The sequence below is a fragment of the Elephantulus edwardii genome, unplaced genomic scaffold (genome assembly GCF_000299155.1).
Source record: "Elephantulus edwardii isolate Elephantulus edwardi_28Jun2011 unplaced genomic scaffold, EleEdw1.0 scaffold00074, whole genome shotgun sequence".
Lineage (NCBI taxonomy): Eukaryota > Metazoa > Chordata > Mammalia > Macroscelidea > Macroscelididae > Elephantulus > Elephantulus edwardii.
The window spans coordinates 6,434,516-6,458,989 of record NW_006399824.1 but is presented as its reverse complement, the minus strand read 5'-3'; the positions used below and the strand labels follow the sequence as shown (position 1 = coordinate 6,458,989).

Sequence of the window (24,474 nt, the reverse complement as noted above, 5' to 3'; positions counted from 1 at the left end):
TGACTGGAATGCAAAAGTTGGGAACAGAAAAGAAGTATCAATAGTTAGGAAACATGGACTTGGAGAGAAGTGAAGCTGGAGATAGAATGACAGAACTCTGTACAATCAATATAGGTGGTGGTGGTTGTTGTTGTTGTTGTTGTTGTTGTTGTTAAGTGCCTTCAAGTCACCTGTGACTCATAGCAAACCTATGTACAACAGCCCTAAACCCTGATCTATCCTGTGCCAATCTCATTGTCTCTGACACACCCACCCCTCATTACTTCAGTCTTGAATCAATCCATCTTATCGAGGGTCTTCCTCTCTTGTGCTGTCCCTCCACTCTCCCAAGCATTACGTCCCTCTCTAAGGGCTGGTCCTGCCTTGCAATATGTCCAAAGTATATTAGACAAAGCTTCAGAATCCTTGCCTCCAAGGAATAGCCTGACTTCACACTCTCCAGGACAAACCTGTTTGTTCTTCTAGCAATCAATATATAGATGGGGTGGGGGAGAATTAGAAAGAGAGAAGCCTGTTGACTCTCGAGTACAATTTTGAGAGTAGGCTGTGGCTATGAAGCTGAAAGGATCCATTGTATGCTTGCTGGTGTGTAGGTAATCTTATTCTCTTTAAACTGCAGGAGTTTGTGGATCCAAATACAAAAGTTCCTCCATTAGCATTCTAATTCAAATCTCCACCTCTCTAATTTCTGCACATCTAAATGCTTTACCCCTGATAAAGCTGCTTAACCTTCAATATTATTCAGCTTCCCAAAGAGAGAATGATGACAGGAACAATTCATGATCATCCCCCAGAGGCAGAATTCCCATGGAGACCATGTCGCAGCTTATAATGAATCCTCCCACATCAGTTGCCCACTCTGGTAAAAGCAGCTATGACAAGGGTGCCAAGGTTACCTAGTAGCAGATGGAGCTTTAGAAAGAGAAATGCCTGAAAAAGAAGTCATAGGGAAGTAGTGGTCGGTGGGGCTGTGTGCAAACACCCTCACTCTCCTGGGCACAAGTAGAACTACACACCCAGCTTTCAACCTGACTTTTTTGGTCAGAAGAAATATAACTTAAACTGGCTTAGCTGCTTCTAGGCAGACATAGCGGAAACCTTGTATGACGTGTCAAGTTCTCTTGCATCTACCACGATCGTGGAAGTGCATGTTTAGATGGAGCTCACATTATCCTGGGTCACTGAGTGGCTATACTGAAGGGAGACTCCCATGTCACCGTAATCACAGTAGCTTGAGTGGGAAATGGACTTTTGTTAAGTCTCTGAGGTTTGAGGGTTGTTCACATAGCATAAACACAAAAAAATGAAGAGATTAAACAATAAACACTGCCATCAAGAATGAACCACTCGTAGGTGACCCTCTAGTGGGTGCTCAGAGATTGTCCATCCAATGGGATAAAATCACCCATCTTTCTCCAGCTGAGCAGCTAGTGGATTCAAACTGCATGGCTTTCAGTAGGCAGTGCAACTTCTTGTCTACTAGATGTGTATTTCCTCATATATCACAGCATAATCTCATTTAGACTGATTGACACAAGGGTTGACAGATAGTCTTAGCCTTGTCTTACATGTAATGAATATCATGAAAAAAACATTCCCAGGAGGACTTCCAGAAACAAGTGAAAAATAGAAATGGAGAAAGGTACTACAATAAACTGTGCTGCAAAACCAAAGCCGTGCAGTTTGACAAAATCATCTACTCTACAGGAGAAGGATGGAATATCTCCTCTCAAGTGATTTCTTTATTGCCTCTGAAAACCTACTGGAGGATCAGCTGTAGCTCGATTCTAACTAGACAGTACATAACAACAAATCTCAATCTAATTTTTTAGTTATCTCTAAAAAAATGTTCTGACACATTTGCATTAGGGATTATATTTGAATCTTTGCCCAAAACACCAATTTCTATAGGAATCAACACATAATAAGGAATGTGTTGGTTTTTTTAACAGGTCTTGAGTAAATTCCTCTAGTTCATATCTAACAGGAATCTGACACATAACAAATTCTATTTTAAGGCAAGATTATGGACAGTCCCATTATGTAGTGATTATAGCATGATCTAGCAGTTCTTATTCTTCAAAGAGTACACAACATAGAGATATAAATTTTTTTCAAACACAATTCTGCATAAATAGACTTTCCACCCAGCATCGCCAAACAAGGATCTTGAAAATGATAAAGTGCAGATGCCTACAGTTATAATCATAAAAATGTAGTTTCTGAGAAAAAAATTATTTCTGATCCATTGGAGGAATTTATTACAGGGAGCTGCAACTGTAGAAGTTATCACACAGAAAAAATAAAAGCGAATGATTGAAATATATCCCAGGCTGAACATCCCTGTAAAATGACCTCATGATTTACCTGTGCCCAACAGGGGGGAAAATAGATTAGAAATAAATCAGGATTTATGGGGAAGACTCTGATAGCTATGAAAAGAGTGGAATAAAGATTTATGTATAAATGAATTCAGAAGTCAGGCTGGCATAATAGTATCTATGACCAATTACTCCAAAGATTAAAACATAATTTTGACTTTGAATTATATACAGATGTAGAAAATAATTCTTTGGAATCTTGAATGCAAAGGAAAATAACGAAAAATAATCATCAAAGATGAGAAATCTTTTTAGCGAATGCATAACTTTCTATAATAGTTGCATGAACTCAGGGATAATGAACATAATCTAAAAGTAACTGATTAATTTAAAAGAAAGATCATAAACTTCTTTTATAACATTTCCAGTATAATTAAGAATGAAATATATATGCCTAAAATAAGCCATGTTAACCATTTCACGTGAAAACTTCCTAAAAAATTAAAACAATGTGATGAAACATTTAGCACACTATTTTAAAAACATTGTTAATCTAATTTAAAATCATTCTTCAATGTGCCAGTGGGTGACACATAAGCAAAGTACAGAAACAAGAAGTGTAAACATTGAATTCAAAAAAGTCCATTATTTTAAATTATTGTTGTTTTAGAGGCCATTGAGTTGAGCACAACTCATAGCGACACTATGAACAACAGATCTGAACCCTGTCCTATACTGCACCATCTTCACACTTTCTGTCACATTAGAGTCCATTTCAGCAGTCACCATGTTAATCCTCTTGGTCAAGGGTCTTGCATTCCTTCACCCGCTCTCTTTCTGTCAAGAACTTCTCCAAAGTGGTAAAGAGCAACAATATCAGTTTAAAGATTAAAGTGTGCCTGATCCAAGCTACTGTTTCATAAGCATCTAAAAAGTTGGAAAATTAATAAGGATGGCAAAAGAATCTGCCTGAGAATTGTTATGTTGGAGAAGAGTACTAAATAAATATTCCATTGACAGCCAAAAGAACAAATAAGTCTGTCTTGGAGGAAGTATAAACAGATTGCTCCTCAGGGGCAAGAATATTGAAACTTCATCTCATACACTTTGGCCATGTTGTCAGGATGGAGCAGTCCTTGGGGAAAGACATCATGCTGAGAAAAGTACTGAATCAAAGAGAGGAAGACCTTCAACAAAAATGGATTGACACAGTGACTGTAAAAATATACTCGAGCATATCAGGTTGTGAGGATGTTGGAAATGGAACAAGGAGTAGTGGTCAATTAGATGGTCCCTAACAAGATGTTTTTAGTTAGGTACAATCAATGTTTATAATTAATATAGCCTATTATCAGGTTTCAGGAAGAGATCGATATTTGTTCCTATCCCAAAGAAAGGTGACCCAACAGAATGTGGAAACTACAGAACAATCTCACTGATTTCACATGCAAGCAAGATTTTACTGAAGATTATCCAAAAACGACTGGAACAGCACATCAACAGAGAACTACCAGAAGTCCAGGCTGGGTTTAGAAGGGGTCGTGGTAGTAGGGATATTGTAGCCAATGTTAGATGGATCTTGGCTGAAAGCAGGGAATACCAGAGGAATGTCTATCTGTGTTTCATTGACTATGCAAAGGCATTTGACTGTGTAGATCATAACAAACTATGGCTGACTCTGAGAAGAATGGGAATCCCAGAACACTTGATGATTCTAATGCAAAACTTATACTTGGACCAGGAGGCAGTCATCAGAACAGAGCAAGAGAACACTGCATGGTTCAAAATTGGGAAGGGTGTACACCAGGGATGCATCCTATCTCTCTACCTTTTCAACCTATATGCAGAAGAGATTACTCAGGAGGCTGGGCTCTATGAGGAGAAATGTGGGGTCAAGATTGGTGGACGATTTATCAACAATCTGCGTTGTGGAGATGGCACAACCCTGAAGAGCTATGGTTTCTCTCTGGAGATTAAGGTGCGTCTGATACAGGCCATGGTCTTCGCAATCACTTGTTATGCATCAGAGAGTTGGACAATGACCAAGGAGGATAGAAGGAGAATTGATGCCTTTGAGCTGTGGTGCTGGAGAAGAGTATTGAGAATACCATGGACTGCTAGGAAAACAAACAGATTTGTTCTGGAAAGGGTTAAACCGGGTGGCTCCTTGGAGGCAAGGATTCTGAGGCTCCGTCTAACATACTTTAGACATGTTGTGAGGAGAGACTGGTCCTTGGAAAAGGACATCATGGTTGGGAGGGTGGAGGGACAGCGCAGGAGAGGAAGGCCCTTTGTGAGGTGAATTGATTGAGTGACTGGGATAATTGGAATGGGAGTGTCAGAGACAGTGTGATTGGCACGGGACAGAGCAGAGTTTAGGGCTGTTGTACATAGGGTCGCTATGAGTCGCAAGCGACTCGACAGCGCATAACAACAACAACAACAACATACCCTATTATTGGCATAGTAGGTTTAATGTTGGCTTACTAAATAAAAAGGTGGGATGTTTGAGTCTATAAGCCACTCCTCTGGAGAAAAATGAGACTGTCTTCTCTCATTAAAATTTATAGCCTTAATATATAAGTTTATTTGGAAAGGAAAGAGATCTCAAATATGCAAAGCACTTCTGAAAAACAAAAATTAAGTGGGAGGAATAGCACTCCCTGTTCTGAAAACTTACTACACAGCTGTAATAACCAAAATAGCCTAGTATTGGTACAATGACAGATGTATACACCAACGGAAAAGAATAGAGAACCCAGAAATTAACCCATCCACCTATGGTCACCTGGTATTCAACAAGGAAACAAAACCTATCAAATAAGTAAATTACATCCCCTTCAACAAATGATGCTGGCAAAGCTGGACTTCCACCTGCAGAAAGTTCAAGCAGGATTCCCATTTCACACCATACATGAAAATCAACTCAAGGTGGATCAAAGACATAGGGGTAAAGCCCAAAACTATAAAGATCATAAGAGATAAAATGAAGACCTAGCCTATGGTATAAATAGGCTGGCAAATACATCCAGAAATGCACAACCAGGAGAGGATAACATCCATAAATGAGACCTTTTAAAGATTAAGGCCCTGTGTGTATCAAAAACTTTTTCCCAGTAAGGCAAAAAACAAAACCCATACTGACTGGGACAAAACATTTGGCAATGCCAATGGTCTCAACCCATTTACAAAACAGGCAAAATATACAGAAAGAATTTTCACAGAGGAAGACATTCAGATAGCTAACGACACATGAAGAAATGTTCAAAATCACTGGCAATAATAAGTTTAACATGACAGCAAGTAATAAATGTTGGAGAGGATGTGGTGAGAAAGGAACTCTTAGACATTGTTGGAGGGACTGTAAAATGGTGCAACCACTCTGGAAGGCAGTTTGGCATTTGCTCAAAAAGCTGGACATAGAAATCCCATATGAACCAACTATTCCATTGTTTGGAATATACCCCAAGAAAATGAGAACTGAGGTTCAAGTGGAGACCTGTACACTAGTGTTCATGGCAGCATTATTCACTCTCACAAGAACATAGAAACAGCTCAGATGTCCAAACACAAACAAATAGATTAAGAAGTTGTGGTACATTCATACAATGGAATACTACACAGCACACAGGAGCAATGACTTTATAAATTGCTACCTAACTGGAAAGGAACTGGAGAAAATCCTTCTGAGTTAACTAACTCTGTCCCACAAAGACAAATACTTTATAAAACTATTTGTGTAGAAAGAGTATGAGCATCTAAGGGGTTGGGTGCTGGAAGCAGAGGGGTGAGGATTGGTAGGGGCTTGTTAATCATAGGTTTGCACAATTTGATGGTTGGGGTGTGAAGGAAATGGGAAGGATTTTGTGTGATAAACAATGTATTCAAATTTTGTAAATAAATCAGTATAAAATTTTTAAAAAGCCTTTTTTAAAAATCACTGATGACAAGAGATATGCAAATCAAAACCACAATGAGATACTATCTCACCCTAGTAGCAGTGGCAAAGTTTAACAGGACAGTAAGCAATAAATTTTGGAGAAGATGTGGAGAGATTTGAACTCTCATGAGATTATAAAATAGGACAACTACTGTGGAAGACAGTTTGGCATTTCCTCAAAAAGCTGAACATAGAAATCCCATAGATTCCAGCTATTCCACTGTTAAGAATATACCCCAAGGAAAACAGAACTGAGACACGGAGATTTGTACACCAATCTTCATAGCAGTGCTATTCACAATCACAAGAACATGGAAATCATCTAAATGACTTGAAAAATTGTGGTTTATTCACACGGCGGAATACTATCCACCACTCAAAGTAACAATTTCAAAAAATACTATATGACATGGGGGGAGGCTAGAGAACATTATTCTGAGTGAAGTAACCCAGGCTCGTAAGGAGAAAATTGTGTAAGACCATTATCGTAAAATAGAAGGATAACTAGTAAGATGTGTATGAATATCTAATGAGGGAAGGAGAGGGACAGGAAGGCTGGGGGGAGAGGGAAAATCACAGAGTCACAGAATTTGATGGTAGAGAGTGGGGAATTAGAAAAAACACAGTGAGGATTTGAAAAGATAGAGTAATAAAGAGCATAGATCAATAACGATTAATAAGACACAATGTATGGAAATGATCATATAAAACACAATGTAAACGGAGGGGAAATTCAAAATTTTTTTAAAAATGTACTTAATGTTTTGAAGCCCAATGGGGAGCTGCCATGATTTGGAACTAACTTAATGGTAATCAGTTAAGAATGTATAATAAAATATACAATAAACAACACAAGGAACTCTGGTGACATGGTCCATAGGGAGTTACATCCCTATGTGGGTTTAAATCCACCAGTGGATCTTGGGGCAAAAAATGGGCTGTCTTCTCCCCTGTAATTTGCAGCCATTGAAACCCAATGTAAGATCATCTATGAGTCAGTTCTAACTTGATGGCAAAAAGTGAGTGAATGAGTGAGTGATGAGAATGCTTTCCACTGACTGCTACAATAATATACTTGACAAAGTAAAATATTTATTGGCTCGAGTTAGAATATGAATAGCCATTTCTCCATAATTAAATTTTCCCTACTCACATGCAGTGTATTAGCAGATTTTGGGATCAGCAATTCTTAAGTGGCCAGCTTTAATATTCACTTGTTATGGAATAAGTAAGGCTTAAGCAGAAGCACTAATGGGCTTGCCTTTTCCAGCCAACTCCCAAATGGAGCTCAGTCTCCATTCCCACATCCTGTAATTGTACCAGAACAGAACATGAAATGAGTAGTGAGAACTCATTTAAAACTTCCCCCCCAAAAGTTGGCTATATGTAGGAAAATATATTAAAATTCTCTTTTCTTGTCACTTAGTCACCAACCTATGAAAATTATCTGAATTGGTGACAAAGATTCATATACAAAGAAGTTTAACATTTATTTATAATAGTGAAAAACAGAAACAATCTGAATATCCAAAATGAGACACTAATAAAATAAATTATAGTGCAACCACATGATGAATATTTAAGAAGTAATTTTATATTTATAAAGTCATGATTACAAAAAAGAGAAAATTATCAAAAATCACTTTGATAGGGAAAGGATAGCCACTATTGGTTAGAGTGTGTACAGACTTACTGTAAAAATTTATACACTCACTCTGGAAACATCACCTCTAGCCATTCCCAATAACCTGTAATTGGCACTTTAAAAAAAATATTTTATATTGGTTTCTATTTTATTTTAAAATACACTTGTGGTGCTGAAGGAGAGTCTTGAACATACCGTGGACCACCAAGAAAACAAATAAGTCTGTCTTGGAGAGGATGAAATTAAGTTTCGCCTTGGAGGCTAGGATTTTGAAGCTCGTCTTACATACTTTGTGCACGTGACCAGGAGAGACTAATCCTTGGAGAAGAACATCATTTTCGGAAGGGTGGAGGGACAGCACAGAAGAGGAAGACCTCAGATGAGATGGATTGACACGGGAACTGGGGCAGTGGGGGTAGGTGTGTCAGAGTCAGTGAGACTGTCTCAGGACAGGGCAGGCTTCAGAGCTGTTGTACATGAGACGCAGGTCACTATGAGCCACAGGCAACTTCACAGCACATAACAACACTTTTCCTTCACATTGTCCTTCATTCACATTGCGCTTCCTACAATCATTTCCATACACTATGGTTTATAAATTTAATCCCAATTGAATTATGTCCACCATTACCCTGTCTTTTCAGGTCCCCACTGAATCTTTCCCATTGCCTATGATTTCTCCTCCATCCAACTTCACCCTGCTGCTCCCTCCCTTTTCCCCTCTTGGATTCCCATACAGGTTTTACTAGTTATCCTTCTCTTTTTACAATAATGGTCTTATGCAGTATTTTTCCTTATGAGACTGAGTTAGTTCACTCAGTATAATACTCTCCAGTCTCTTCCAAGTTGTGTAGTAATTTTGTAAACCGTTGCTCCTGTAAGTATCTTACATTGTGCTTTCCATTAATAAGAGCTGATTGTTAACCTTCCTTCCTGATAAGACATTATTCTATACAGATTTGCATCCTGAAAACCTAGTTTAAAATAAAAATGGTTCAAATCAGTGCCTGGAGCATGTGTAGAAAAACAACCTGTGACCAAGAGCTGACCTTCCCAAACTAGAAGTAAAACTATCTACCTTACAGAGGAATCAAACTGGATAGCCTTGCTACTCAATTCATGCTCACCATCCTAAAATAAGTGGGACTGTACACCCCAGGTCCCCTTCACGAATTCCATATTGTGGATCCTGTGGTGCACACATTTTAGCCATCAAAAAGACTAAAATACATGTGCTCCTTAAATTGAATAAAGAAATAAACTGAATCCCAGTACCTAATTGGCTACCTCACCCCTTTCCCATTTCACCTAGCACGAAACCAGAGACACTACAGCCATGTTCTAAAAGCGACTTTCTTTTTTTATATATCTTTTTTTCTTTCCATTCATTCATTGTTGCACACTTTACTCCCTGCCCACCCCTCCCCTCCAGTTTGCTTTTCTCTTTGAAAAGTAAAAAAAAAAAAAATTAATTAGTTAAAAATCTTTCATCGTTATACAATCCCACCCCCCAGTCCACTCCACTATGCAGGTTTCATTCTGGACTCTTGTCATGCCAATAATACCTAATTATATCCTTTTTAAATAGTGCTCTCCCTCATCTCTTTCAATGCAGTATATATTGTTTATCCTCTCTTAGTTTCCTCCCAACTCTGATGTCAGTCTCACTTTACAACAGTAGCACTACATAGTATCTGTCCTTTTGTGAATGAGATATTTCAATCAGCATAATGTCCTCCAGGCCACTCATTTTATATATTTCATGAGTTCCTTGTTTTTCAATGTAGCATAGTATCCCATTGTGTGAATATACCACAGCTTCTCTATCCATTTGTTTGTTGATGAGTACCTGGGTTGTTTCCAACTCTTTGTTATTGTGAACAAAGCAGCAATAAACATGGATGTGCATATATCTGTTTGAGTGGCCTTTCTGGTTTCTTTAGGGTATATTCTCAGCAGTGAAATCGCTGGGTCAAATGATACTTCTTTTTCCAACTTTTTGAGAAAACACCATACTGCTTTCCATAGTGGTTGCACCATTTTACACTCCCACCAACAGTGAGTAAGGGTTCCAGTTTCTCCGCAACCTCACCAGAATTTGTTGTTTGCTGTTCTGTTAACTTTCGCTATTCTTACTGGGGTGAGTTGATATCTCATAGTTGTTTTGGACTTTCTTTTCTTTTTAAATCAGTCTAAACCTGCTTTATTTCTCTTGTGAAGGCAAGAACCTGGACTGTGTTGTCCAACAATGATTTTAAATGGGAAAGTGTGGTAAACTTCACATACATAGTGAAACCGTTCACGCTATTTCCATATAACTGTAGATGAAACAAAACACACTGCAACTGAGTTGACTGTCCAATTCAGGGCCATCCTCCATCAGCTTTCTGAGGCTCAATTTTTAAAAGGAGATAGCTCCAACTTTGTCCCTCACAGTGACCAGTGGAGTCCAATTATTCACCTTTTCATTAGCAGTAAACACTTAAATTCTTAAATATTATAAACTACTATGATGATAATAAAAATCACCCATAATTTTGCTGTGTGGAAATTAAATGCATTTAAACTCTAATCTTCTTCTCTTGGAGGAAAGATTATTATATTTTTATTGTCTATTTCTCTTTTGCTTTTTTTATTCAATTAATTTTAATAATTAAAAAACAGTAAGAGGTTTTTTAGATTAGGACTAATGAATTGTTTCACAAATTTTTTATTAAGAACAAAAATTTAAATCTATAATATTCGTTGTTGTTGTTGTTGTTGTTATTTATCGTTGATTTGGAATCAATCCACACCTGACCCTCTAGCGGGTTTTCAGAGGCAGTTAGTAACACGGGAGGAGAGTGAGTGCCCATCCTTCTCCCACAGAGCAGCTAGCTGGTGGCCTCACACTGTATGCCTTCCGGATTACAGCACAGCTTCTTGCCACTGGGCCACCAGAGCATAAGCTCCTATAATTTTTGCTTTAAGAAAATCCAATACTCTAGGTTTACATAATAAATAATAGATTATATGTATATTTTTAAAGAATAATTCATGTTATTATATACTACCATGGAATTTCTTTAAATTGCTGCTTTTTCATGTATTTTAATATCTTCAAGATAATTTCCTATTTGGCAAATGAGCCACCAAGTGTCTCTGGCAAGTCACTGAATTTCTCTAGCCTCAAATTGCCTCATCTATATAAAGAAGATGGCTTTAACCATGCTGTCTGTTTGCCTCACAGTTTTCATGACCATCAAATAACATAACTGTATAAAATTCACTGCTGTAGGGTCTATTCTGACTCATAACACACTCTCCTTTCAGATTCTGAGAATATAAATCATAACAGTAGGAGATTGCCCATTTTTCTCTCAAAGAGTTGCTGGTGGGTTTGAATCATCATTTCAGTTAGCAGTACAACACTCTATCGACCCCTAAATCAGTTTAAGGGTGCTGTAAAAGGCACGGTACACTACATATGTTGTTGCTGTCATATGCCAAGTTAGAACCAACTCACAGCTGATTCTCCAGGTTTTCAGAGATTGTAAATCACACCTCATCTCTATTCATTGTCCCAGTATCATGAATGAAGATGACAGAAGAAGAATTGGTGCCTTTGAACTGTGGTTTTGAAGAAAAGTGCTGAATATCCATAGACTGCCAAAGGAACAAACAAATATACTTTGGCGAAAGTGCAGCTAGATTGTTTCTTGGAGTCAAGGATGATAAAAGCTCTTTCTTGTATATTTCAGGCATGTTGCTAGGAAAGGCTATTCCTTGAAGAAAGACATCATTCTTGGAAAGGTGGGTGGTTGGTGAAAAAAAGAAGGCCCTCAACCAAATGAATATTGATACAGTGACTGCAACAATGGGCTCTGGTGTGTCAGAAATTGTGAGGGTGGCACAGAATAGGACAGAGTTCAGATCTGTTGTGCATAGTCACTATGGGTCATATTTGACTCAATGGCACCTAATAACAATGACAAATTGCATAGGAGGAGATTGCCCATCTTTCTCCTGTAGGGCAACTGGTAGATTCAAACTACCTGTCAATGAGGTAGCAGAACAACTCATCACACACTAGGACACCAAAGCTCTATACTAGATAGATAGATAGATAGATAGATAGATAGATAGATAGATAGATAGATAGATAGATAGATGATAGATAGAGATAGATAGAGAGATAAGTATAGTTGTAAAGAGTTGCACTGCCAACTCAAAGGTATGTGGTTCTAGTACACCAATTGCTCAGCAGAAAAAAGATGGAAAATACATGCTTATACAATTTACTGCCTATGAAAACATGCTACAGTGTCAACAATGAGTTAGTTCTTGCTCAATGGTACAAAATAACAATATAATGTATATTATTACTAATGCTGTTAAAAGAATCTAGAAGTAAAATTTTCAGAGTTATCATCATTATCACTACTATTATTACTACTACTGTTATTGTTGTTGATTGCCATCAAGTCAAGCACAACTCATAGTAACCCTATGAACAAAAGGCTTGAAGCCTTTCTATGACTATTATCATTTATCAAAGTCCATAAAGTTTCCAGAGGCATGTTGTTTAGGAAGTGGATGCCACTCTTGCTTCTGGACATGTCTTAAACTGGAAGCTCCCCCAAACACTGTCCACCATGGGTAGCTGTTATGGCATTTGAGACCCCAATGGCACAAGGTTCAGCATCACAGCAACCTCAGGTTACCTCAGTACAGCACATAGACAGAATAGTGCTGTACCACTTAACAGAATAGTAACAACCAACTTTTAAATATAAAGGCCCTCCCTCAGGTCTTGTTGACTCTAAACACGAGGCTTAAATAAAAACACAAACAATATAGTATGTTGTAGTTATTATTGTTATGTGCCATTGAGTCATCTGTGACATATAGAAACCATATACACAGCAGCTCTGAACCCTACTCTATCCTGAGCCAGTCTAATTCCGATATATCAGCCCCTATTGCCCCAGATACTAAACATATACTCTTATATTTAAATAATATTTTAATTATGGGTGATATATTCATGTATAGAAACCAAATCTTTCCTCTGTTATCCATTTCCACACTTCTTTGTAGTTATCTTGCAGTTACTGCATGTTACAACTTGTATAGTATTAATACCTGGATTATGAGAGGCTCCAGTAGCTTCTCAACAGTGAATGTTTGGACCTGCAGATCCTTGGGATCAATGTTCAGTGTGGTTGGTGTTTCCGCTGACATGCTGCCTGTGTGCAAAAAACCAAATATATTAGTTACAACACTTTTGGGGGGGAAAGCACTACAGGTAAGCAAAAGGCAAATACGATTTTTATTTGGCAATCTCCCAATACCAGATACAGCCTCAGAGGTTACCAGAAGCCCATGCTTGCAAAGTCCAAAGATTCTCTGAAGTTATGTTGTACAGATCTAGGTCAGTAAACAAATTAATCTATGGTAATATGTTCATGATTAAAGCAGTAATGGATCTCAGGAGGGCTTGCATTAAATCAAGGACCTTAAGTAAAGATGAATAGCTGAGTTGGTGAGATATATCTTAAGCTTTACAGGACCTCCTCAATTATCATGATCCTATGGCACTAAGACGGCCCATGTCTCAGAGTTACCCTCATTCCTGTGAGCTCACATGAGAAAGCAGGTAGGTCTGTCAGAGACCTCTGATGTGTCTCTCTTGGCTTTGGAGATTGGTGGGGTTTTTTCGGGGGGGGGGGTATTTTGGTTTGTGTCTTTGGGGTTTTTTTTACTTACTAAATTTTATTAATTTTAATGAACATTTACAGAGATTTTAGATTTTCATTCATTCATTGTTGCACTATTTTCTCTACCCTCCTCCCCAGTTTGTTCTTCTTCCCCCGCCCCCTTGAAACTCTGTTTTAATTGTCCATTTGCCACAATGTATCTTTGTTTTTATGTAGGGTTTTTATTCAAGAGGTGAATGGGGCAATTGATTTTCTTTTCTTCTGCGGAAGAGACACTAATATAAATGTACATGTTGTTTTTAGTTACTATGGAGTAGGCTGTAATTCAAGGTAAACTATGAAGTCTGCTGTCAGAGTCCTCTCCAAAGTGCTGAGAGGCAATGATGTCAGTCTGGAGACTAAGGTGCACCTGATCGAGGTCATGGTCTTTACAATTACTTGCTATCCATCAGAGAGCTGGACAATGACTAAGGATGATAGAAGAAGAATTGATGCCTTTGGGTTATGGTGCTGGATTAGAATACTGAACATACCATGAACTTCCAGGAAAACAAAAAGATCTGTTTTGGAAAGGGTGAAAGAAAGATTCTCCTTGGAGACTAAGACTTTGACACTCTGTCTCACATACTTTGGGCACATGGCCAGGAGAGACCAGTACTTGGAGAAGGACAACAAGCTTGAAGGGTGGAGGGACAGCACAGGAGAGGAAAACCCTGGATGAGATGGATTAACACAATAACTGGGGCAACAGGATTAGGTGTGTGGAAGTAAGACTGGCCTAGGATAGGGCAGGCTTCAAAGCTGTTGTACATAGGGTTGCTATGAGTTTCAGGAAACTCAATGGCATATAACAACAACATGTATTAAAAAAATGCAACACTGACCCCAATTCTTTTCCAGCTTCATGGCCATAGGCATGTTTGAGTCCATTGTTTCAGATATTATAATCATGCATTTCACTACAAATGAGTTGCTTCCAACTCATAGCAACCTCACCATGGATTTAGTTCTGTAAATCACAACAAAACCCTGTCCATGATAAAAGACCTAAAGAAATGGAAAAAATGTGCCCTGTTCATGGATAGGAAGATTCAATGACAACCAAATGACAATTCTACCAAAAGCAATCTACATGTTCAATGCAACCCCAATACAAACATCAAATTCATCTTTCAATGAGATAAAAAGGGAAATCATCAAGTGTATTTGGAGAGGCAAGAGACTCAAAATAAACAAAACACTTCTGAGAAACAAAAATTAAGTAGGAGGCATAGAACTCCCTGACCTCAAAATTTACTACACAGCAGTAGTAGTACAGCATGGCACTGGTACAATGACAGGTACATAGACCAATGGAACAGAATTGAGAAATCAGAAATAGACGCAGCTATCTATGGTCAACTGATATTCAACAAGAAAATAAAACATCTTAAATGGGAAAATGGCAATCTCTTCAACAAATGGTGCTGGCAAAACTGAACTGCTATCTGCAGAAAGCTGAAACAGTATCCACATCTCACACTATATACAACGATCACCTCAAAGTAGATCAGTGACCTGGGAGTAAAGCCCAAAACCAAAAAGTTATTAAGAGACAAACTGAGATCAAGCTTAGGAGGTCTGGTCTACAGTATAAAAAGACAGCCAAATACAGCCAGAAATGTACAATCTGAAGAGGATAAAATTGATGAATGGGACCTTCTAAAGATTAAATCCCTGTGCGCATCAAAACCTGCGTTATGCGGATGGCACAACCCTGCTTGCTGAAACTGAAGAGGACCTGAAGCTCCTGCTGCAGTGTCAAGGACTGCAGCCTACAATATGGATTGAGGCTCAATGTCAAGAGAAACCATCTCCCTCTACTAGCAGTGGCAAAGGTTAACAGAACAGTAAGTAATAAATGTTGGAGAGGATGTGGCAAGATAAGAACTCTTACGCGTTGTTGGTGGGATTGCAAAGTGGTACGACCTCTCTGAAAGGCAGTTTGACACTTCCTCAAAAAGCTGAACTTGGGAATTTCATATGATCCAGATATACCATTGCTATTCCATTGGAAGGAAAAGAGAACTGAAGCTCAAACAAAGACTTGTACACCAATGTTCATACCAGCATTATTCACCATTGCAAAAACATGGAAACAGCCCAAATGACCAACCACAAACTAATGGACTGAGATGTTGTGGTACATTCATACAATGGAATACTATGCAACATGCAGGAGCAATGATTTTGTATATTACTACCTAACTAGGGAGGGACTAGAGTGCATTATGCTGAGTGAACTAACTCAGTCTCACAAGGACAAAAAAAAATGTATGAAACCATTATTGTGGAATGAGTCTGAGGATCCAAAGGTATGAAACCATTATTGTAGAATGAGGATCCAAGGGGGAGGGAGAGTGGAAGCAGAGGGGTGAGGATGGGCAGGGTGGGGTATTAATGACAGGGTTGCACAATTTAATGGGTGGGATGTGTGAAAGGAATGGGAAGGATCCTGTGTGAAAACAATGTATTTGAATTTTGTAAATAAGTCAAGACTGAGGAGGACCTGAAGTGCTTGCTGCAGAAGATCAAGGACTGCAGCCTTCAATATGGATTGAGGCTCAATGTCAAGAAGACAAAGATTCTCACCACTGAGACAATTGGCCACATCAGGATGGATGGTGAAGAGATTGAGACTGTACACAACTTTAGTTTGCTTGCCTCCACAGTCAACACTCTTGGCACCAGCAGCCGCAAAAATTAAAAGATGTATGACAATAGAAAAGTCTGCTATTAGGGACCTCTCCAAAGTACTGAAGAGCAATGGTGTCACTCTGAAGACTAAGGTGTGCCTGTTTTTGAGAACATATTTTATTTCACATTTTCTTTGATTGGCTTGCTTACAAAGATTATATACTTCGTGTCACACTATTCGTCATTCACATAGCAGAGGAGTGAGGATAGGCAGGGGTGAAATCACAGGACTGCAGTTTGGTGGGTAAAGGGAGGGAAACAAATGGGAAGGATCCAGGTGAAAAAATAGGGTAATGGTGATTGATTTTATAAAACCTATGGATTTTTTAAACATCAAAAATGTTTTCTTTTTTCCATTTTTGCACATTTTCTTCTCCCTCCTCTTTTCCCCACTCCCTCACCCTCTCTGCAATGTGACCCTTGTTCCAGATTGTTGTCATAAATTCTGTTCCTGTGTTTCGAGTCCATTATTGCAGCCACTAAGTCAGCCTATCTCATTGATAGACTGCCTTTTTTTAATTGACCCTATATTTTACAAAGCATGGTGTCCTTCAAGAAGTGGTCTCTCCTGGTACGTAACAAAGTATATGAAGTTTTATCATTCTTGCTTCTAAGCCTTCTGGTTGCACTTCTTCCAAAACAGACTTGTTCTTGTTTCTATCAGTCCATAGTATGGATATTCAATATTCTTCATTAACACCAGAATTCAAGTGCATCGATACTTCTACAGTATTCATTGTTCAGATTTCACATTCAAATAAGGCATATGTAAATATCATGGCTTTGGTCAGATAGCCTTACTCTTCAAAGTGAAATCTTTGTTTTTAATACTTTTAAAGATGTCTTTGGCAGAAGATTTTCCTTTTATTTTAATTCTTGGCTGCTGCTTCCATAGATGTCCATCGTGGATCGAAGTAAAATGAAATCCTTATCAGTATTCTCTCCATTTATTATTATGCTCTTTATTATTCAGTTGTGGCAATTTTTATTTTATTTATAAAGGGTCGCTATGAGTCACAGGGACTCTATGACAGCAACAAGTTCTAATCCATACTGAAAGGTATAGTCTTGGATCTCCATCACTAAGTGCTTCTAGCTCTTCAGTTTTAGTAAATAAAGTTGTGTCGTTTGCATATCATAAATTATTAGAGTCTCCAACCAATCTTACACTGCATTTTCTTAATGTAGCTCAGCTTCTTGACTTATTGGCTCAGCAAATAGATTAAATAAGTATAGTGAAAGGATACAATCCTTCCTGATTTTAACCATGAAGCATCCCTTTATTCTATTCTTTGCACGGGCATAGTATAACATCTGCATGAATATAATCAAGTGTTCTAAAATTTTCACTCTTTGAATTCTTGTTAATGATTTATTAAAATCAATATAATCAAGTGTCTTTTCACAGCCAATAAGACAAAAATAAATATCTTTCTTGTATTCTTTACTTTCAGCCAAGAACCATCCGACATCTCTCATCCATGTTCTCCATTGCATCCAACTTGCATTTCAGGTTGAAGAACATTTTTAAATTATCTTCAATAAAATTTCATCTGCCTGTAATTCTAATTATGTTGTTTGATAATTTCTACATTTTTTTAGTCTCTTTTCTTTAATATGAGCTTCTAGTTAGTTGACCAAGTATCTTCCAAATAGCTTGGCAAAGATGAATAAGTGATTTGTGTGTCATATGCATTTATTGAAATGTCTTAATTGGTATTCCATGAATTCCTGGAGTCTTGTTTTTTACCAATGTCTTCAGCTCAGTTTTAAATTCTTGTCAATATTGTAATTGAAGGCTTAATAATATTTTCCTTCAACTCTTTAAGCTTCATAAATCTCAAGTGTGTTCTTTCCTTTTGGTTTTCTAACTTACAATCTTTCCACACTTCCTTACAATAACTTAACTATGTCTTCCTCAGTCTCACTTTGAAATTATCTGTCCAATTCTTTCACTTCATCATCTCTTCTCTTGATTTAGGTATTTATATGCAAGTTCAAGTTGAAGGTAAAGAAAATTACAAAGACACAAAACCCAAAATAGAACCTTGAGTCTATCCCACCTGAATTTAAAATGCTATCAAGAATATGGTTGAGGTATTGAATAGTAGGGATAGAAGACCAGATGAGTTGTGGGATATCATCTATGAAGAAATCAAAATATGAAGAAATCAAAATATCATTACAAAGACAGGGGAGAAAGAAAATACTTAATGGATATTAGAAAGGACTGAAAAGTGCACTAGAAAATCAAGAAGCCAAAACAAAGGGAAGAATTGCCAAAGTAAAAGGGATGAACAGAGGATTTTAAAGGGTAGGGTAAAAGGACAAAACAAAGTATAATGAAGGAAAATGCAAAGACCTGGAGTTAGAAAACAAAAAAGAAAGAACTTGCTCAGCATTTCTCATGCTAAAAAAAAAAGGAAAACAACTAAAGTCTCGAATTGCAATACTGAAGGATGCCACAGGGAAAATCCTAAAACCATGGGAGGAATACACTGAATCACTGTACCAAAAAAGAAGTGATGGATGGGCACAGAACCATTTCAGAAAGTAGCATTTGATCAAGAACCAGTGGTGATGAAGGAAGAAGTTCAAGCTGCATTGGTGGCATTAACAAAAAATTAGGCTCCAGGAATTGGTGAGATGCCAACTAATATATTTTAATAAACAGATGCAAACCTAGACAAACTCACTAAGCTGGAAGAGAGCTGCTTGGCCAAGTAACTGGAAGATAGCTATATTTGTTCCCTTTCCCTAAAAAGGAATTCCCAACAAAATATGGGAAATTATCAAACAGTATTATTAATATCAAGTGTAAATAAAATCATGCTCAAAACCGTCAAAGACAGCTAGGACAATACATCAACAGAGAACTTCCAGAAATTCAGCCTGGATTTAGAAAACGCCATGACACCAAAATATCATTGCTGATGTCAGAAGAACATTGGCTGAAAGCAGAGAAAAACAGAAAGAAGTCTCTCTACATTTCATTGACCATATAAAGGCATTTGACTCTGTAGATCACAACAGTTTATGGGAATCCCAGAACACTTAATAGTGACCATGCAAAACCTCTACATGAGCCAAGAAGCAGTTGTCTGAATAGATCAAGGAAATAATGCACAGTTTAAAATCAGGAAAGGTATGCATCAGGGTTGCTTGATCCTTTCTCCATAATGATTTAATCTGTATGCTGAGTAAATCACTTGAGAGGCTGAACTTTGTCAAGAGTGTGGCATCTAGATTGGAGGAAGACTCATCAACAACTTTTGTTATGCAGATGACGCAATCTTGTCTTTAGAAAGTGAAGAACAGTTAAATCACTTACTGAAGATCAAAGACTACAATCTTCAACATCAAGAAAACAAAAATTCTCACCACTGGACCAACAGGCAACATCATGATAGATGGAGAAATTATTGAAGTTAAAAAAAAATCTAGTTTTACTTGCCTACACAATTAACAGCCATTATAGCAGTGGTCAAGAAAGTAAAATGTGTCTTGCACTGGGCAAAGCTGCTGTCTAGAATCTCTTCAAAGGTCTGAAAGCAATCATGTCAGAGGATTAAGATGGCCCTTGGCGTGAGCCATGATATTTTAAATTGCTTCCTTTGTATCTGAAAGTTGGGTAATGAATAAAGAATACCTAAGAATAATTTAAGCGTTTGAATTGTGGTGTTAGAGAAGAGTATTGAATATACCCTGGACTGTTAAAAGAACGACCAAATCTATCTCGAAGGAAGTGCAACCAGAGAACTCCTTAGGAGCAAGAATGGTTGAACTTCATCTCCCTTAGTTTGGGCATGCATGTTCTCAGGAGGAATCAATTCTTCGAGACAGATCTCATGCTAGGAAAGATGGAGGCGCAGAGCAAAAAAAGGAAGACTCTCACAAAAATGCATTGACCCAGTGACTACTACAATGGACTTGAGTACGACAGAGATCACAAGGCCGGCACAGGAGAGGGAAAAGTTCAGATCTGTTGTCCATTGGGTCACCATGAATTATAGTTGACTCCAAGGCCCTTAACAACAACATATTCAAGAGAAAGCTTTCATCTCCTCTGACATTCTTTTTTTTCCCTCCTTTTCTTCCATTCTTGCCTTTTTATTATGCCTTTGGTGTTACTTTACAACTTGCCTGAACTTCAGTTATTAATGCACCATGTGTCAAATACATGTGTTAGACAGTCTCTAAGTTTGGGAACCAAGATTATGCATTGCCTCTTATGGACTTATTTCAGCTTCTCTCTCCAATTGTACATTAGCAAATGTTGCTCTACTCCTGTTGGAATACACTCTAACTGATAATATTGAGCTTCTCTCTCATCTCTTCCCATAGATGTAGTCAACTGATTCCTGTATGTTATTTTCCAGGACATCTGCATTTGTAGTTCTGTATTTAGTTGCCATCTACATGGTTGAAAACAGATATTTGCAATAAATAATTCATTGATTTTGAGAAATTCTAATAGATTCCCAGCATCATTTCTACCCTCAAGACCACATTATCCAGCTACTGAGTTTTCTTGTTTCATCTTTTGCATTTCAAATGCTAGTAATTATCAAAGCATCTATTTAATTAATTAAATGTTTGATCAGTTAAAGATTGAAGAAGTTACTAAAAATCTTCAACTTCTTTATTTTTTTTCATTAATAACTGGTACTAAAAATTAATTAATAGTCATATTAACTAGTCTTCCTTATAAATGTCACTGAACTTTCTTATATATTGTCATTAAACTTCAAGACAGATCTTGAAATCTTTACTTTGACAATGAATGTAGTGCAATTCTTGATCAATTTCTCATTTACAGCATAGTTGATCATATGCTTGCCCAATTCAAAATGGTTAAGACCCCTACATTTTGGTTCACTAATGCCTACTATATGAAGCTTTATGGGTTCATCTCATTTTTTTATAGTTTTCCATTTTTCTTGAATCATAATTTAAACATTCTGATTATTAGTGGATGTTTGCTATTGCTCTCATTTTGAGTCACACCACATCAGTAAATAAAGTCTTAAATGTTTTCTTCTATATTTACCATTAAGGTAGACTCTACTTGGAGGGGGAAGTTCTTCCTTGGTTGTGTTTGAGTACCTTCCACCCTGAGGGACCCATCTCTGGCACAACATCAGACTATTTTTCACCACTATTCATAGGCCTTCACTTTTTCAGAAGTTTATCACCAAGTCCTCTTTCCTAGTCTTTCTTAATGTGGAAGCTCCACTGAAACCTATTCAGGTGATATGCTGCTATTTCATACCAATGGCATTGTTTCCAACATTGTAGCAACATGACAGCCTCTACAATATGACAAAATTGATGTAAGAGTGGTGGAGAAATATCACAAAACCCAGAAATCTACTCTTGGATATATAAATAAAATCATTGAAAGTCATGACTCAAACAAGCACATGTATACCAATGTCCACAATAGCCAAAAAGTTTAAATAATCCATATTTCTTTCAATAGATAAATGGATTTGAATGTGTGTTAAATGTATTATTCAAGTAAAGAGAGAAATTAATTTCTGATTAACACCACCACATTGGTGAATTTTGAAGACATTATGCTATGTAAAATAAACCAGACACAGGGGAACAAATATTGTAACAGTATATAAATAAAATTTCTAGAATAGGTAAATCTACTGAGAGAGAAAAAAAATACAGTATCAGAGAAGGCTGTAGTAAAAATAAGGAGAAGAATGTATATATACTTGCTCCTTATTTCTCAAATATGTCGTTATCCAATATTTCACTTTTACAATAAAGATAAATTTACCATATTACTATTTTGCACATTAACAAATATTCTCACCACTGGGCCAACTGGCAGCATCAGTATGGATGGTGAAGAGATTGAGATAGTTGACAGTTTTAGTTTGCTTGGCTCCACAATCTACACTCTTGGTAACAGCAGCCAGGAAATCAAGAGACAAATTGCATTGGGAAAGTCAGCTGTGAGGTACCTCTCAAGAGTACTAAAGAGCAACAATGTCAGGCTGGAGACTAAGGTGCACCTGATCCAGGCTATGATCTTCTCAATTACGTGCTACGCATCAGAGTTGGACAGTGAATAGGGTTAATAGAAAAATAATTGATGCCTTTGAGCTGTGGGGCTGGAGAAGAGTGTTGAATATACCATGGACTGCTAGGAGAAGAAACAGGTTTATCCTGGAGAAGGTGAAGCTGGAATGCCCCTTGGAGTCAAGGATTCTGAAGCTTCGTCTGACATACTTTGGGCATGTTGCAAGGACGGACTGGTCCTTGGAGAGGGACATCATGTTTGGCAGAATGGAGGGGCGGCAAAGGAGAGGAAGACGTTCAATGAGATGGATCAATTCTATGACTGGAGCGGTGGGAATAAGTGCATTTGAGATAGCTAGGTTTTGCACAGGATAGAACATCATATAGAGCTCTTGTACACAGGGTCGCTGTGAGTCGCAAACAACTCGATGGCACATAACAACAACAACAACAACATTAACAGTGTGTAGCATGTAATAGGCAGTAAGTAATGCTAAGATGCAAGGTGAAAATAACACTTTGATGGTTAAGATGTATATGATTGACTTGGTCCACGATTCTCAGTGTTTTGACTAACAAATAACAATAAATTTTGGCAGTTGTATAATGATGTAATTTAGCGGTTTTATAGTAATGTGGTCATCTTCCATTTCTGATATGATATACTCATCCTCCATTTAACATACTGCCAACTTTTTAAAATTTTTTTTATTTTGTCATTTTAACAAAAGTTTACAGAAAATTTACATTTTCATTGATTCATTGTTACACATTTTACCCCCCTCCCTACCTTCCCCCTCTGCAAGCTGACTTTTTTTTCACTAATTTACAAAATTTTAATACAAATTCTAATTCTTTCAATTTCCCTCACCCCCTCCACCCATCAAATTGTACAATCCAACTTTTGCACAATGATCTGGTTCTTAAAATATCAGCATGTAACTGCATTGAATGAGGGATGGGAAGAGACTGCTGAGGGATGCTGGAATCAAAGATACACACATAGAGAAAGAAAGAGAGTAAGTTGCATATTGAGATCTATAACAAGAGGACAGGGATTAGTGCAACCAAATAAGCAATCCCAAAGAACCTTGGAGAATCAGGGTTTAAGCACTTGGTTGCAAACTATAAAGTTGATAGATCAAATCCACCAACCACTCTATAGGAGGATGTTGTGGGAGTCCACTCCTATAAATACTAATATCATTGTAAACTATATGGGGAAGTTCTAGTCTGTCCTATAAGGCTATTATTATAAGTTAGAATCAACTTTAAGGTTTGGGGTTGGTTTTTTTGCTTGGTTTGTTTCATTTTGCTTTGTTTTGTTTTGTCTTGTTTTGGTTTTTTGCTTTAGTGTATAGAGTCACAAAAAAAATGTGAATAGATTTAATCTCTCTATTAAAGCCCAGAGACTGTCACATTATGTTAAAAGCAAATACAGACTCTATGCTGCTTACCAAAAAATGAGAGAGTGTCGTTGAAGATGCTGAAGCAAAAAAAGAGGTATAAAAGTTTAATATTACAGTTTCTAAAGGTAGCTAAGACATAACATAGTACACAAAGACAAGGTCCTACATTATATTTTTGTGAGAAGTGACTACAGTCTTAAAAGTTTACAATCAGTCATTAAAAAAAAAAAGCAACTATTGGTCTCTCCCAATCCAGAGCAAAGAAGAGTGAAGAAAATAAAACACGATTTCGCGCTCACTACAGATGGTCAAGGACTGTAGTCTTCAATATGGATTTAAGCTCAACATCAAGAATACAAATAGATTCTCACCACTGGGCCAATCGGCAGCACTACAATGGATGGAGAAGAGATTGAAGTTGTTAACAATTATAGCTTGCTTGTCTCCTCAATCAACACTTCTGGCACCAGCAGTCAGGAAATCAAAAGGTGAATTGCATTAGGTAATTCTGCTGTCAGGGACCTTTCCAGGGTACTAAGAAGTAATGATGTCACTCTAGAGACTAAGGTGCACCTAATCCAGTCTATGGTCTTCACAATTACTTGCTATGCATTAGAGAGCTGGATAATGACTATGGAGGATAGAAGAAGAATGTTTGCCTTTGAGTTGTGGTGCTGGAGAAGAG

General features: G+C 37.5%; 1 protein-coding gene across 1 annotated transcript in view; it reads right to left on the bottom strand.

The window, feature by feature from the left end:
- CTNNA3 (catenin (cadherin-associated protein), alpha 3) overlaps positions 1-24,474 on the bottom strand; it is a 2,453,748-nt gene that overhangs the window by 2,398,822 nt on the left and 30,452 nt on the right. Inside the window, exon 2 of the mRNA XM_006889022.1 lies at positions 13,031-13,134. Coding sequence (XP_006889084.1) covers positions 13,031-13,134 — 104 coding nt within the window. The remainder of the gene's footprint in view (positions 1-13,030; positions 13,135-24,474) is intronic.